Source organism: Mandrillus leucophaeus, unplaced genomic scaffold, assembly GCF_000951045.1.
Source record: "Mandrillus leucophaeus isolate KB7577 unplaced genomic scaffold, Mleu.le_1.0 Scaffold21, whole genome shotgun sequence".
NCBI classification, from domain to species: Eukaryota; Metazoa; Chordata; class Mammalia; order Primates; family Cercopithecidae; genus Mandrillus; species Mandrillus leucophaeus.
The window spans coordinates 4,965,484-4,982,307 of record NW_012102143.1 but is presented as its reverse complement, the minus strand read 5'-3'; the positions used below and the strand labels follow the sequence as shown (position 1 = coordinate 4,982,307).

At 49.6% G+C, this 16,824-nt stretch overlaps 1 protein-coding gene across 1 annotated transcript in view; it reads left to right on the top strand.

Moving 5' to 3' along the window:
- Positions 1–7,516: 7,516 nt before the first annotated feature.
- The window catches only part of GBX2 (gastrulation brain homeobox 2), a 12,633-nt gene continuing 3,325 nt past the window's right edge, over positions 7,517–16,824 (top strand). Inside the window, exons 1-7 of the mRNA XM_011980331.1 lie at positions 7,517–7,838; positions 8,693–8,961; positions 9,910–9,943; positions 12,034–12,301; positions 13,086–13,306; positions 14,139–14,283; positions 16,525–16,586. Of these exons, the coding sequence (XP_011835721.1) occupies positions 7,517–7,838; positions 8,693–8,961; positions 9,910–9,943; positions 12,034–12,301; positions 13,086–13,306; positions 14,139–14,283; positions 16,525–16,586 (1,321 nt within the window). The remainder of the gene's footprint in view (positions 7,839–8,692; positions 8,962–9,909; positions 9,944–12,033; positions 12,302–13,085; positions 13,307–14,138; positions 14,284–16,524; positions 16,587–16,824) is intronic.

Sequence of the window (16,824 nt, the reverse complement as noted above, 5' to 3'; positions counted from 1 at the left end):
TCCACACGAGATTTGGAGAGGACAAACACCACTCACCAGGCCCCCCTCCAACACTGTGGACTGCATTTCCACACGAGATTTGGAGAGGACAAACATCACTCACCAGGCCCACCTCCAACACTGTGGACTGCATTTCCACATGAGATTTGGAGAGGACAAATACCCAAATCATATCATTCTAGCCTTAGACCCCTACATTTCATGTCCTTCTCACATTTCAAAATACAATTATGGATTTGCAATAGCCTCCCAAAGCCTTAGCTCATTCATTAAATCAAAAGTGCCAAGCCCGAAGTCTCATCTGGAGTGCCTTCCACCCATGAGCCTAGGAGGTCAAAAACAAATTATATACTCCTAAGATACAATGGTGGTACAGGAATTGAGTGTACATTCCCATTCCAAAAGGGAGAAATTGGCCAAAGGAAAGGGTCAGCAGGCCCACACAAGTCTGTAACGGCAGGGCAGTCATTAAATCTTAAAGCTCCAAAACAATCTCATTTGACTCCACATCCTGCATCCTGGTGTGAGGGCTGGGCTTCCAAGGCCTTGGGTAGCCCCACCCCTATGGCTTCCCTGGATGCAGCCCACATGGCTGCTCTCACACGTTGGAGTTGGGTGCCTGCAGCTTTTCCACACTTGAGGTTGCAAGCTGCCAGTGGCTCTACCATTCTTGGGTCTGGAGGGTGGAGATCCCCTTCCCACAACTGCATTCAGCAGCTGAGCAATCCTGCATTTCCCCTCCGTATTGCCCTAGTAGAGGTTCTCTATGGAGGCTCTGTCCCTGTGGCAGGCTTCTGCTTGGGCACCCAGGCTTTTCCTTACATTCTCTGGAATCTAAGTGGGAGCTGCCAAACCTCTTTCACTCTTGCATTCTGTGCACCTGCAGTCTTAACACCATGTGGAAGCCGCCAATGTATATGGCAGCTTGTGCTCTCAAAAGCAGCAGCCCAAGCTATACCTGGGCCCCTTTGAGCTGATGTTGGAGCCAGAGTGGCCAGGATACAGGGAACAGTGTCCTGAGGTTGTACAAGGCAGCAGGGCCCTGGGCCTGCCCCACAGAACCATTCTTTCCTCCTAGTCCTCTGGGCTTGTGATGGGAGGGGCTGCCTTGGAGATCTCTGAAATGTGCTTTCAAGGCCTTTTTCCCATTGTCTTGGACATTAGCACTAGGCTCCCTTTTAGTCATGCTAATCTCTCTAGCAAATGGTTGCTTAATGACCTGCTTGTATTCTTGTCTTGAAAATGCTTTTTCTTTCTCTGCCACACAGCTAGGCTGCAAATTTTCCAAACTTTTATGCATTAATTCTCTTTCAAATATAAGTTGCAACTCTAAGTCATTTCTTTGCTTCCCTAACTGTAGGTTGTTAAAAGCAGCCAGGCTGCCTCTTGAACACTTTGCTGCTTACAAATTTCTTCTATCAGGCTGGACACAGTGGCTCATGCCTATAATCCTCCACTTTGGGAAGCCAAGGTGGGCAGATCAGTTGAGGTCAGGAGTTTGAGACCAGCCCGGCCAACATGGTAAGGCCCCATCTCTACTACAAATACAAAAATTAGCCAAACACAGTGGTGGATGCCTGTAATCCCAGCTACTTGGGAGGCTGAGGCAGGAGAATCGCTTGAATCCAGGAGGCAGAGGTTGCAGTTAGCCAAGATCATGCCACTGGACTCTAGCCTGGACAACAGAGCAAGACTCCATCTCAAACAACAACAACAACAACAACAACAAACAGAATTTCTTCTACCAGATACCCTAAGTCATCATTCTTAAGGTCAAATTCCACAGATCCCTAGGGCATGGACACAATGCAGCCAAGCTCTTTGCTAACGGATAACAAGGGTGACATTTGCTCCAGTTCCCAATAAGTTCCTCATTTCCATCTGAGACCTCCTCAGCCTGGCCTTCATTGTCCATATCACTATCAGCATTTTGTCACAACCATTTAACCAGTCTCAAAGAAGTTCCAAACTTTCCTTTATCTTCCTGTCTTCTTTGGAGCCCTCTAAACTCTCACAACCTCTGCCTGTAACCCAGTTCCAAAGTTGCTTCCACATTTTCAGGTATCTTTATCATAACACCCCCCTCTTTGGTACCAAGTTTCTATATTAGTCGGTTCTTGGAATGCTATTAAGAAATAGCTAAGGCTGAGTAATATATAAAGAAAATCGTTTTAATTGCCTCAGGGTTCTGCAGGTTATACAGGAAGCATGGTGTCGGCATCTGCTCCTGGTGAGGGCCTCAAGAAGCTTCAATCATGGTGGAAGGTGAAAGGGGAACAGGCATGTCACACGGTGAAAGCAGGAGTGAGAGCAAGAAGGGGCAGATGCCACATTCTTTTAAACAACCAGCTCTCATGTGAACCACCGGAGCAAGAATTCATTCCTCACCAAGGGGATAGTGCTAAGCTATTCATGAGGGATCCGCCCCATGACTCAAATGCCTCCCACCAGGCCCCACCTCCAACAATGGAGGTTACATTTCAATATGAGATTTTGAGGGGAAAAACATCAAACCATATCAATAAGAAGAAGAGAAACAGCCAGTCACAGTGACTCACACCTGTAATCCCAGCACTTTGGGAGGCCAAAGCAGGTGGATACCCTGAGCCCAGGAGTTCGAGACCAGCCTGGGCAATATGGTGAAACTCCATCTTTACCAAAAATACAAAAAATTAGCCAGGTGTGGTGGCATGCACCCATAGGCCCAGCTACTCGGGAGGCTAAGATGGGAGGATCATCTGAGTCTGGAAGGTGGAGGTTGCAGTGAGTCAAGATGGCATCACTGAACTCCAACCTGGGTAACAAAGTGAGACTTTGTGAAAGAGAACAAAAAGAAAGAGAAGATAGAGAAGGAAGAAGAAGAGGAGGAGGGAGACAAGACTAAGAAAAGGAAAGGAGGCAATTAGAGAAGCAGGGAGGGAAAAAAGGAGAGAGGGAGGTTAGTTGATAAACATCTAAAGGGGCATTCTACTTTAAGACTAGAATTATCTTGACTTACTTCTTTTCCAGTGAACAAAATATACTCTGGTTTGTTTGTTTTATTAAAGGGTCTAAAAATGTTTTCCTTTCTTACACAGTTCACATTGAACATCATTCTTTTTCTCACTGAATATATTATCGAAACTCAATTCTACAAGGCCTAAATTATTTCCTTTAATTTCAAATTTAGCTTTTAATGACACATTCACACAGCTCAAAATTCAAAAAGTAACAAAAGAGTAAAGGATGCTTTTACCAGCTGTTTCTACTTAAAAAAAAAAAGAAAGAAAGAAAAAAAAAGAAAGATAGCAGAGGGCCGGGCACAGGGGCTCGTGCCTGTAATCCCCACCCTTTGGGAGGCAGGAGGATCATTTCAGCCCAGGAGTTCAAGACCAGCCTGGGCAACACAGTGACACCTTATCTCTACCAAAAATTTGAAAATTCACTGGGCATTGTGGCATGCACCTGTGGTCCCAGCTACTCAGGAGGCTGAAGCAGGAGGATCACTTAATCCTGGAAGGTCAGGGCTCCATTGAACTATGATTGTACCACTGCACTCCAGCCTGGATGACAGAGTGAGACCCTGTGTCCAGGAAACAAAAAAGACAACAGAGGAATATTTTCCCTCCAACTTTTGTTGAATGTCTTTGATTATTACTTGTCATTTGACTACAGAGAATTAAAAAAGAAACAAGTGGCTGGGCACAGCGGCTCACACCTGTAACCTCTGCACTTTGGGAGGCCTAGGAAGGTGGATTGCTGGAGCTCAGGAGTTCAAGACCAGCCTCGGCAACCTGGTGAAACCCTATCTCTACCAAAAATACAAAAAATTAGCCAGGCATGGTGGCACATGCCTATGGTCCCAACTACTCAGGGGGCTGAGATGAGAGGATCGCTTGGACCCTGGGAGGCGGAGATTGCAGCGAGCAGAGATCGTGCTACTACACTCCAACCTGGGTGGCAGAGTGAGACGCCATCTCAAAAAAATAAAATACACAAATGAAGCTCTCCACCAATATTGGTCCTGGGGAGGCTGGCCTCTGTCAGCACCAACCATGCCAGGACAGGAAGAAAAAATCACGGTTGGACCATCAGACACAATCCACCGTCCACAGGCAATTAGTACACAGAGCCAGCACTGTGTGACATGTTATGTTTAAAACTCTGAGCCCAGCATTAGGCCTGTCTTTTTAGTATATTTATGTTGATTTAAGTTACTTGATAATCACTGACTCAGTATGGTTTAAAGAAAATCAAAGCCACTGACTCTTTATGGAGCATTTGCTGATCCCAGTAACTATATATAATTGTCAAATTTCCAATCTCTGAAATGACCCTTTAGACACATACTGATGGGGCAGGCTGTTGAACTTTTGCAAAGAACACTTAACCTTCTGCAGAAACAGTGTAAAATACAGGCTTTGGGAATGAGCTGGTCCACTCCAGCGCCCCCGCCTCCTGACCACGCCAGGCACCTAAGAAGCTGCTCAATCACTACAATTTCAGGTGCTATTAGCTTGCCAAGTGCTTTTCATCTCTTAAGGGTTGCCCTAGGACCAAGGGATAAACCAGGAATGTTGTGTCTTTTATTCCATTATTTTAAGGATAAATTACTGCTTAGTCAAATTTGTTATGTCCAGATGAGGTATGCCGAAACCCGTGTTTCAATTATGGTCAATACTGCATCTCATTTCTAGGATTTAAGTGTAGTTTGGGAACATCAAAATCCTTTTCAAACTCTGGGATTTGCCTTGAAATTGTTAACCTCTTTCTCTGTTAAAACAAAAATTAATTTCACTAAACTGCGAAAATAAGCCTGAGCAATCTAGAACTCCGCGGAAGAGTGCATAGGTATTGAAATTCATTTTCAGAGAGGCCTGCAGGTGGCGCCATAAGCAAACGGTCTTACCCTCGCCCACCACCCTACTCTCCCCAGAATTAAAAAACGAGGAAAACAGGAAGATCTTAGCTCACACGGTAAAGGGGAGGAGAGCCTAGAAAATTACAGATTCGTAAACTATCGTATAGAATCGTGCTGCCATAATAAAAAATTCAGTAATTAAAATATTGATTATGGAATTGCCTGCTTCCTTTGTATTAAATATGTGCAGTTTATAGGCAATGTGTTTATAAATAAATATAATTTTCAGTTGACTCTTTTATGATACCATAATAACAGCCCAATACCCATTTGTGTGTTAAACGTGTTCTTTAACAAAATTATACATTTACTATTGCAATGTAACTAGCTGGGTTTTCAGCCTTCGTCTAATTTTCCAGAATGGTATTTCTGCAGTCCTAACATTCTCTGCTTAATCACTCCAATAAAAACAGTGGATTTCTTTGTAATGCAATTTGTAAGCAATAAACATGATTGAGAATGCAGTATTTGCTGTCGACTATGTTTAACACAGGGTTTTAATTTAGTGGGTAATTATTCATTTGGTAGACACTTTTTCCATTCACATTTATTTTCCCTGCCCTTAAGAAAGTTCGCAAGTTTGGAGAACCTTGGAAAACCAGGGTTGTGGCGTATTTGATGTAAGCCAGAGTTTGATACAGATGTTACCGCAAGAGAACATTTTTTTTTATCTGCTAAAGACAGGAGGTCACATTAACTCGTAATACAGACACATAAAAATGTGATTATGGGTTCTAAACAGAACGCAGTAGGCTCCTAGTTAACACAATGAGATTTCTAGGAAGTGATGCATAAATTCTTCAAAAATGACACATTTCTCACGTTCCATTCCAATTAAATTACTGAGGCAGCTAACAGCCATGAGCACAAAGTACGGGATAAAATGAGGGTTTGCTTCTTGTAACTGTGTCTCTGTGAAAGTATATTTTTATGAGAAGCAGTTAATATTAAGCTATTATTTTTCAGCTGTGCTGGAAGGGATGTCTTGAGCCTTTCTTGTCGCGCTCTCCCTAGAAGAGCCTCCCCCTTTGTTTCTTGGGTTTGCTGATAGGAAGAGCGCGTTGCTCCACCGGCCACCGCCTTCACCTGGGGCTTTGGAGTGAAAGGGACCAGCCCAGGAAGGGGTCCCCAGCGCCAGTCCCCAAGGGTGGGTCTAATCGCTACCCAGAGGCCCTCAGCCAGGAGATTCAAAGGCGGGAGGCGGCCCCTCTGCTCCGCTCCCCCTACCCGCAGCGCCCGGCCGGGACGGGAGGTGCGGGGCTGGCCCCCACTAGCGATCCGCGAACACGCAGGGCCCGTCCTCCACGCCCAGCTCCGGCCTCAGGGACACGAGCGCCCCGCGGCTGCGCGGCGTGGGAGGCGGTTCCGACAGCCTGCAGAGCCCAGCCCCACTCTCCCCAGACCCGCTCGCAGCAAGAGGGGTTCAGGGCTGTTCCCCCGGGAAGGAGGCCCGAAGAGCGGGGAGCCGCCGGGCGGGGTGGGGCGGGAGGGGGCGTCGCAAGACAAAAGGATGTGAGGCTTTAAATTCAAAAAGATGTTTTGAAAGCCACGCGCTGGGGTTTGAAAGGCGCTGGGAGGACGGCGGCAGAGCGATCCCAATCAGAAATGCGATTTGAAGTCCTAATGAACTTGATTGCGTGAACATTTATAATCCCCCATGGCCCTAAATGAAATCAGATATAATCAGAAGATACAGGGAAGGGAGTGTTTACAGCCGACGCCGGGCGGCCGCGGGACGGGGAGATGCGGCCCCGGTATTGATGTCGAAAATGATGGATAACGCGGGAATGGCAAATATACTATTTGTCTAATGGCTCGGCAATTAAATTCCCCTGTAAATGACCCATGCCTCATTTCATCCTAATCTATGGAATTTTGATTGAATTCGTCAGCTCTAATTGAAAAATACTGCACTTTAATGTCTGCATTGCAGTTTCAGGACGAGAGTGGTTTTAATGAGACAGTGCCCCCATGACCCGGGAATATTTGAGACTTTTATTCGGAATTTAAAGCCAGGAGATTGCTCGACCGAGCCCTGAGATTTCCTCTCCTGTATCCACGTCCATCCATCTCCAGACGCGATTTAATAAACGCACTTGAGGATAAATGCGCCCCCGACCCTCGCGCCGATGTGTTACCCCACGGGCGCCCCTCCTCGGAATAAGGGACGGCGGAGGCCGGGGCGGTGCGGGGGTTGGGGGACTCCGAAGAAGGTCCTGGCCCCTCCCCGGCCCAAGCTTCCCTGCCCTCCCTGCCACCCTGGTCCCCAGGCACTGTCGCGAACCCCAGCCTCCGCCTTCCCTAGGCCAAACCTAGGTGACCTCCCTGGACGAGGAGGCCTGGCTGCCTGCCACCCGCTTACCGGGAGAAGAGACTCGCGCACTCGAAGGGGCCGGGCCCCGACGTGCTTTATATGCAAATGGCGAGGCGAAGCCATCCCTGAGAAATTAGCTACTTGCTGAAGCATATTTACTAGATTGAAATGAGTTAAAGAGAAACATTTTAAGTCGTGCAAACGAGATAATTGGGCCGCATTAAAGCTGGAAATGTTTGCTCCTTTCAAAAAAAAAACGCCGGAGGAGGAAGAGGAAGACAACAGTAAAAGGAAGCGTAGAAATGAAGCCCCGGCTGGTCAGAGACCGGAAATCCGGTAGTGCACGGGACGGGTTCCCTCAAGGATCTCGGAGGGGATACCCGGACCTGGGAGGACCTGAAGGCAGCGCCACTCCCGCCCCGGCGCGCGCGGCCCAGTTCTCTCATTACAAGGGGCCGATCCCCACCGCGGCCCGCAGGGGGCGCGCTCAAGCCAAGGTCCCGCGGCGAGAACGGTGCCCGGTGGGAGCCAAGGGCGAGGCCAGCCCTAGGTCCTTGGCCGGCAGTTCGGGTCCCGCCCCCAACTTCGCCCCCCTTCGTCCCCCCATGCTCCATCGCCAGCGGTGTTCAAAACTCTGATGGCATGGGGGGGTTAAGGGGGTGGCCCTGGGGAGACCGAGTGTGGGGGCAAGCAGGAGGCCTAGGTGCACGCGTTGCCTCTCCCCGGCCCACAAGAATGTAGCTGAGGTTTTGCACACATATTTAAAGTAAAATAATCAAAAAAATGACAGAAAAGCCTTCTCCCTGGGAAGGCCATGCCTGGCGCCCTGGCGATGCCAGACTTGGTGCTGAGAGCAAACGGCGGAGGGAGGACTCTCCAGGGCCGGGGCCTCCGTCTCGGTTCCTGCAATGGGGATGGCGTTGTGCCCACTCAGTAGAGGCGCTCGCGGGCTCTCCCTTCCCGGGAGAGGCATCGTGTGTTGTGAAATGTCACACTGCGTCCTGTTCCATTGGGTGGCCTCTGATCTGTTTTTAGATGTTCCAGAGGCCGGACGCAGTGCCTCACGCCTGTAATCCCAGCACTTTGGGAGGCCGAGACAGGTGGATCACTTGAGGTCAGGAGTTCGAGACCAGCCTGGCCAAGGCGAAACCCTGTCTCTACTAAAAATACAAAAATGAACCGGGCGTGGTGGCACGTGCCTGTAATTCCAGCTACTTGGGAGGCTAAGGCAGGAGAATCACTTGGACCTGGGAGACAGAGGTTGCAGTGAGCCGAGATCACACCACTGCATTCCAGCCTGGGTGTCAGAGTGAGACTCTGTCTCAAAAATTAATTAGTCAATTAATAATAAATAAATGCCCCAGAATCTGGTGCCCAGAGGCTGCCCTCCCACGGATACTCTCACTCCGAGAGTACAGGCTTTCGCCCCTGGCTGGTCCGTGCTCCCCAAGCTCCCTGCAGCCTGCTTGCTTCTGCAGCTGCCCTCCCGAGCATCCTCTCTGGGCCAGGCGCCTGGCCCACGTGTGCTACACGATCGAGTTCAGTGCCCAGTGCTCACATCAACTCGTGCTATATTAATTATGCCCGTTTGGGGGACACAGTCAAGCCGCTGGTGGAGGAGAGCGGGGATTGCTGCCCACTAGGCAAATGGAACTGCAGAGGGAGGGTGGCCTCAGCTGCAGCCCAGGACCCTCAGGCCCAGGCGTCCGAGGTCTTCCTATCTATCCCCTTCCAGGACCTGCTCAGGGTGAGGCAGAGCCTGGAGAACCTTACCTGGATTCTATAAGGAAGCCGAGGCGGGTTTTCTAAGATCACCTCCAAAATCTGACAGTATTTCTTACACCTTCAGCAATCATGGAGGTCTGATTTTATTTCCCCATCGTTTATGACAAAGGCTTCTTTGGTGGCCTGGGTGTTTAAAATGAAAAGAAACTGGAGATCTTTTTCCTGTCCAACTATAGGCGTGAGAAAGACATACCTCTCGGCCCTTCTGACCCCTGGGGATGGACAGTCGGATCCTACCCTGGATTCCAGAGCCCAGCCAGCGTCCACCGCGGATGCCATTTCTTATGTGGTGCATAGGGGGCGCTCCGGGTGCTTGAGCGCCCTGCACACCCACGAGGATCTTCAGGTTAATACTTCAGAAATTGTGAAGCCTTAAATAAAACTGTTTCCTGCCATTCCCTCATTAACTATAAAATCTATAATACTTATTTGAGTTACGTTTACAGATATGAATAACCTTGTTAGCTAAAAATATAATGTAAAACTACATTATGAAGTTCACTTCATTTTAAAGTATAAATTTCCAAATAACTTACAATATGGGGAATGAACTGAATGTGAAACTTTTTTGGTTAAACTTTAAAAAGTCTCTCATCTCTTAAGGTTTCCAGGATTGTCTTGTTTGTGCTTTAACTGGGTCTATAAGAAACTAGAGAACAAGGGGAAATTGATAATAATAACTAAGAGATAGACTAGGAATATCACGGTAACAATTAGATTCTACAACATTCACCTCCATAAAATAAGGAGATGGGGAGGGAATGAAGTTGGGTAAGTAGAAGAAGAAGAAAGTCCCTGAACTCAATGAAGGTATCAAAGTTGGTCACATATCCAGTCCAATCATCGTCATTTTCTGAGCCATGATCAATTGCAGCTCCTTCTAAAGCTTCAATGTTCACTATTGTCACAGACTTCAGGGAACAGGTTTGTCCAGGTGGAGACAAGTCAGATAGCTTCTGACTTTGGTTCATTTCCCATACTAGTTTTTCTCATATGCTCAGAAGGAAAGCTGGGAGGCAGAGGGCCTGGAAGAGGCCCATTCACAAAGTCACTGTCAGCTGTGGCTGCTGTGCTGTGGCCTGGTCACACTAGGTATCTGACACACAGGGGACCCCCCCAGAACCAGCCCCCAGCTCCTCTTCTGGTGTCAATGGCTGTGTCCCCTGCAGATAGCAATTGCCCGCCTTCATGTGTGGGTGTAAAGGAACCGCAGGGAAATGACATACGGTCCTGTGAATGACTTCCCCCTGCAGGGGTGTTTTAAAGTCACTGTGCAGAATAAATACTAGATAGCAAGTCTGAACACCTTTTCTTTAACTCCGTGTTCATTATTTGGAGAGAAAAAAAAAAAACCCCTCTCTCTATACACACACACACACACACACACAGACACACACACACACGGACAACATGCCCCATACAAAATGTTTGCATTTCCTATAAAACCCAGAAATGTCCTCTAGGAATGTCTGAGAGGCAGTATTCTGGATTCCAGCAATTTTCTGGATTCTTCCCACTGTGACTCAAAGAATTAATCGCTCCTCATTCCCTCAGTTTCCTATTTATTTCACATGCACTCTAGCAGTTTTTGGTCACTAGCTGGAAATACTTTGGGATCTTTGGATTTGTTCTCTGACCTCACTCTTGGTTCCCTCTTTTTCTAAAGCTTGGGAACTTCAGGCCACACCCATAGGGAGACATAATTGTTTGCAGCAAAGTCATGCAAATTGAGTTATCTGTATTTTTTCCCATGATAAATGGAAGAAACTCAAAGGTTTCAAAGGCCAAGGAGGTCACCATTCCCACTTATTTCTGCAATCACCAAGAAGGGGCTGTGTACTTAAAGAACCTGATGCACTGGGAACAATTGCAGATCTAAAAACAAAGAGGCTCTCCTTCCTGTGAACTCAGCCCGACCTTCTCGGGCAGTGGCAGAGAATGATCAGGAGGTGTGACTTAACTGTGGAACTGCTGGAGATGGCCCCAGCCTACCTTGCATTTCTCATGGCTCAGGAGCTGGCTCAGCCTCTTGTGAGACCATGACCTCACAGCCCACCTTGGAGCCCAGGATAGATGAGGGTTCCAAGAGCCTGAAGTGGGTGAGGGCAGTTGAGTCTGTGGTCACTGGCTCTGGTTCTCCAGGACTTTCAAGTGTCTCAAACAAGAGCAAAGATCTACCCTGGGATGCTCCTCCAATATGGAAATATGTCTGCCCCAGGCGGTTTCGGGGCAAGTGTTCTTTTCTCTGATTCTGTGAACCTGGTGCCCTACTTTAAGTGAAGTGATCGTGTTTACTTTCTTTAAAGGATGGGAATCTGTTGCCCTCACTTTTTTTGTAAACAGAATGGACCCCCCACCACCTCGCATCAGCGCACACTCCCCTCCTGTTCTCTCCTGGGAAAAGTCCGTCAGTTAGGGTGATTTTCCTGAGGAGCTTTCTCTGACAGGCACAGGGGTCCTTTGGAGCAATGTCAGTGGGGCTAGACACACCTACCCTTGAGTTTTCCAGATGAGCTTATTTCTGAGTGGCGTTTCCTGGGAATTCCAATGACTTTCGCCCGGGACTTCCACCTGGTGACAGAGGCCATTCCAATTCTCCCTCCCCGTTTAATCAACATCTCTCCTTTCCATTCATACCCAACCCCGTGCCCCTGTCTTGCGACATTCTTTTCAGGAGGAGGAAATAACCAGAGCAAATTCAGGCTCTGCTTTGCAGGATTTTCTGGAAGAAGAAACAGTTCTTGCTACAGCAATCACTGCTCATTTGGTCCCAGAAGAAGTTAAAGGTGGAGGGGTGCCCCTGTTGTGGAAGGCTGTTGATTCAACACCCTTCTACTCCCTCCAGCACGGTTTCTAAAGGGTTAAATGCGTGCCCTCCGGGCAGACCGCATCCTCTTTAAAATACTACGCCCCTGAAGGAGGTCGGGGCCATCGTGGAGGCAGCGGCTGGGGACTTGGTTTGGGGTGTCCAAGAGTCCCGGGGGGTTCCAGCCTCCAGGGAAGATTCATAGGGTCCATGGCCTGCCTCTCCTAGACACACGGTCTCCTGGCGAGCATTGGAAGCTCGTGGGGCCCACAGCTGAGCGCCGGCCATCGTCCCTGGCCTGCTGCTTCTTCCTCCGTGTGTTGGACGCTGACTGCGTCCAGCCCAGGCCCATTGCGACGCGCCCGCAGCCTTCCAGTACAAGGCAGGCGGGATGCGGCGCCCGCACGGTAGCGGACCCGGGCTCCTCAGGAGGGCTGCTCGAGAGGCCGTCCCGAAGGTCCCCAGCCCAGGCCAGTGCGCACCCCCTCACCCCTCGGTGCCCTCTGCCCGGCTCCCAGGCCGCGGTTCACGCGGTCCGGGGATTAGCATCTCTGTGAAGTCCCACAAACAATGCCTGCTGTGCGGGAGATGAAAGCCGGACTCCGGGTGGCAGGGCGCATTTGAAGTCCCCGAAAGGTGGGGCCTCGGGAATCGAGGGAGCAGATGGGAGGAGATAAAGCCAGGTGAGAAGCGCCTGGCGGCCGGCGTCTCCCTCACCAAACACTCCAGGGGCTGGGGTTCGCCAACACGCGGCCTCCAGAACCCCGGCAGGAGTCAGATCCCGACGGGACACGAGGGGACACCACTTCCATCCGCACCCCTGGCCTCTGCCCGCACAACTGCAGCCCTTGAGCCCGAGTCTCCAGCCTGGCCTCTGCCTGGTGCTCCCTCTTCCCAGGCTGGGAGCCCCGGGGCGGGCGTATGCCTCAGTCCCCACGGAGAATCCCCCTTTGCCTGGCTAGGTGCTCCCAGAGAGACGTGTGGTGAGCGCGGGCGCTGGGCTTCCAGGACGAAGGCGATGGGCGATCAGTTATCCCCAGTGGTCTTGAACTCCCCAGCCTCAATCGTTAGGGCTGCTCTGAAAAAGAACTAGGACACCCACAAGCGCCCTCGGACATCTGGATCCCGGCTGGGGGAGCCGAGCTCCGCGTGGAGTTGGGGTAGTCCCGGGCTCCAAGCGTAGGCAACGCGCACCCGGGTGCGCAGTCAGCGCCACAGCGCCCGCCCCCGCAGGGACTCCGGGGCTGTGCAGAATTCCATCCCCACCTTCCTGTCCCCAGATCCCACGAGGGCTCGCCTCGCGGGCCCAGCGGCTGTGGCTCCTCCTGTTCCTCGTCGCTGGAGTGGAGAGGGTGGCGCAGGTGTAAAGGTCACGTTTCCCAGCCTTCAGGCCTGCGGATAACATTTTCCAACTCCCAGGAGGAAATGAAGAAGAAGAAGAAGAAAAACCCTCCCCTTCACATTTCTATTTTGCAGTTGTTTTGTTTCTGCTACTTTGAGGGTGGGGGACAAAAAGCAAAGTTTCTACATAAGAATGTCGCAGCACACACAGTGCCGCAAAGTGTTTCTTCTTCAGGGCGCTTTAGAAAACCCCCTGTCCTGCTTTCTGCATGGTCAAGGAGCAGAATAATGAAACCAAAGACTTTTATTTTATAAACCACTTGATCTTTGCTTGGGAAACTCTATTAATTGAATGGGTTTGCCTTTTTTGCCAGTCCCCTTTATCATTATTTATGGGCTTTAAATTGTTTAAAGTTCCCTTGACGTTCAATTTACAAGTTTGGGGACTTTTTTTGTTCTGCCTTTTGTCCTGGAGAAAGACATCGTGTTGGAAGTGCTTTGAAAAGCCAAACATGAGAGGTTGGCAATGAAAGGGAAGCGGGCGAGATCCCTTTTAATTCCGTCCTGTTGGTGAATGGCTCTTTTACATAATTGCAGGAGCTATTTCAAAGCCAGCCAAGGGCTGACTTCACTTAGAACCACATGGAGTCTATTTTGGGCTTTCAGATTAAAAAAAAAAAAAAAAAAAAAAAGCTGAATAAAATGTTTAAAAAGATGAGGCTTCAATGCTTTCTGCTACTTGCAAATTGGTGTGTCTGATGGGGAATTTTACACAAGCACCCCTTTGTAAGTGCGTCCGGGCCTCGGGAGGGACTGTTCAGGGTTAGCTGGGTGTGAATCCCAATTGCCCTTCCATAAATAAAACCCATCCCAAGTTATTTCCCAACTATTGCCAGGAGCAAGAGCTGTGGCAATGACCAAACGATCGGGCTTCTCAAAATCCCTGTAAATAAAAACAACTCGGTTGCCCGAGAAACCAGCCTGTCGCCTAGGACTGGGCGACTGGCGGGAGCGCCAGACCCGCGAGGCCCGCAGGATTCCCCGCGTCCTCCGAGACCACGGGCGCCCACACCGTATCCTCTCCACGACCACCCGCGACCTCAACTCTGGCGGCGGCAGCGAAGGGCGCGATTCGCGGTGCTTCCTCCTCCAGACTGGGTTGGGCTGGGCTGGGCAGGCCAGCACAAGTTTGCTGCATGAATATTCATTTACTTGTGCGTTTTCTATTTCACCCTCAACCTTCATACATCTGCATGCAAGTGCAGACTGGGACAACCCCGAAGCGAGGGGCCAACTTAATTACCATCACTTTTTCGGAATGTCTGAGGTTTTAAGTGGCATAATCTGAACCTGACACTAGCCTAGCACCTGTCGAGTAAAGTGCCCAGGGGCTGAGCTATCTTCATCTGGGTGGGGGGGAAGAGGGGAGGGAAGTTCACGAAGTTAACTGAAGTTGGAGGACCCAGTTCTCCCTTCGGGTGCGCCCTTCATTTTTCCTAATTGGAGGGGGGAGGGGATAAAGTTGCAAACATCTGTGCCCGGTGATTTTCCCGCGCAGACTGGGCCGAGCTGAGTCACGGAGGACTCTGCAGTTTGAGGCTGTTACGAGCTAAGGCAGGTAGGAATCCGGAGGATGGATAAGCCATGTATCTGTCGCTCCTGTCCATAAATCTCTCTGAGGATCCGAGAAAACTCTAAAGGCTTTTATTATCCGCAGTCCCCACGCTCTGAACGCTTTGCAGGTAGCTGAGGTGCCCCGAATGAGTCTTGTTAATCACGCCGAAACACAAGGATCCTTTTACGACACGAACAGTCGTTTTCTAAGCAGTTAAGCATTAGATGAGAAAGTATTACTGCATTGCATTTGCGAAAAAAGCACTAGTAAATAAAATTCATATTGATGAGAATTATCTGAACTCACTAATAAAAGATTAGTATTATAACCCCTGCAGTCAATACTTTCTATGGCAATTTATGGGTGCAAATAATATGCCATCAAATTATTTCAAGTGTAGCTATAATTCGATGGACCTAAATCTTCTTGCTGAACTTTAAATGTAGAATAATCACCAAAATAATCAAAGGAATCCCTGTCTCTCGGAGGGTAATCAGGCGACAAAAGTCCCTAGAACAATATTTTTGGGGCGAAATAGCAAAGTGCATGGCAAACCTGCGTAGGTAAAATGAATAACAGCTTCCCCCGGCATGCCAGTGGCAAGCCGGAAGGGCCCCGGCTGTAGCCACGTAAATCAAGGAAGGAGTGGAGCGTTTCTTAGTATTCAAAAAACAAGGTAATGGCACCCAAGGCTGTGTTACTGTAACTATCTCATAATGAGAGGGAGTATTTATTATGCTCATAAAGATATCAGCCTTTTGCCCTGGGATTCGATTTTTTTTCTTTTTCTTTTTCTTCTTTTCTGGGACTGAAGAAGGAGGGATAGAGCCTGGAAATCCCACAGACACCTCCTTCTCCATGGATCCCAAAGGGAATTCATTTCCCCTCACACTGCCTAAGCCACCTCGGGGTCTGGGCGTGAAGTCAGGGGAGGCAATCCAGGCAGCGTCCTAATGAATTCCTTTCAAACCGCCTGCTGCCGGAGCGATCTATTACTGCGGCCTGGAGTGGGGAAACGCGCTCGAGACGTCTTTGTCCGGGTGGTGGTGGGGAGGGAGGAGGAGGCGAGGAGGAGGAGAAGGCTGGCGGCGGGACCATCGAGTTTTCCCAGCGCCCCAGGGCGCCAAGGACACACCCTCCCCTCTTTCCTCCAGGCCCGCTGGATGGGCAGTGGGTCTCCGGCGGGACTCCTGGCGGAGGAGCTGATCTGGGATTAAGACGTCCCCCGGGGGGCCTTGGGATTGGAGGGAGAGAAACAGGAAGAACGCGAAAAAAGAGCTTCAAAGAATCGGGTCGATAAATTCATAAAGATCGATTTATCTTTATCTCCCAATTAAATGTGCTTGTAAGTGATACATAACACACGTCCAACACGGGCCAACTCCCCAGCCACTAGCTCCTCGGCGTGAGCTGATTTCTAATGACCGAACTAACAATGCCCTTCTTTCCTTCTCCCCAACCCGGTGCTGTTGGCGGTTCAGAGCTGACGTCTAGACCCGGGAAGTTGAAGCCCGGGCCTTGGAGTCGCGAGGAAGCCCCGCGCGCGCGCGCTGGTGCGCTCTGCACGGTCTGCCCTTGTCACGAAATTATTCCATTTTTAAAGGGAAGACAAGAGCTGAAAGTTTTTGTTTTAAAATGGAGGAGGGGATAAGAATGTCCCTGGTTTCCCTCCACCCCCAAATTCCCTTACTTCCAAATTTGGGGGTCTTTACCATTGTTGAGAACAGGGGAAACATCCTGAGGGGATCGGCTCCATCCCGCAGTCAGCAAAGAGGAACCGCGCGCCCTCGAGTCCTCGCGCTGGAAACCGGGCGGCGGCGCCAGGGTGAGCACTCTCTGCGTTCGCAACGTGCTTAATTAGCGCCTATTTACAAAACGCAGCTTTTATTTGAGCAAACATCATAAAGCTTTCATCAGGATAATCTCACGTTACACAATCTGGAGGCGCAGCAACTCCCCCCTTCCTCCCCGAGGATGGAGCAGATAAAGGACTCTCTTTATTATCATAATTATCGTGGTTGTTATTTTGGTGCGCGCTGGCAAAGTGTGTAAATAGGTGCGAT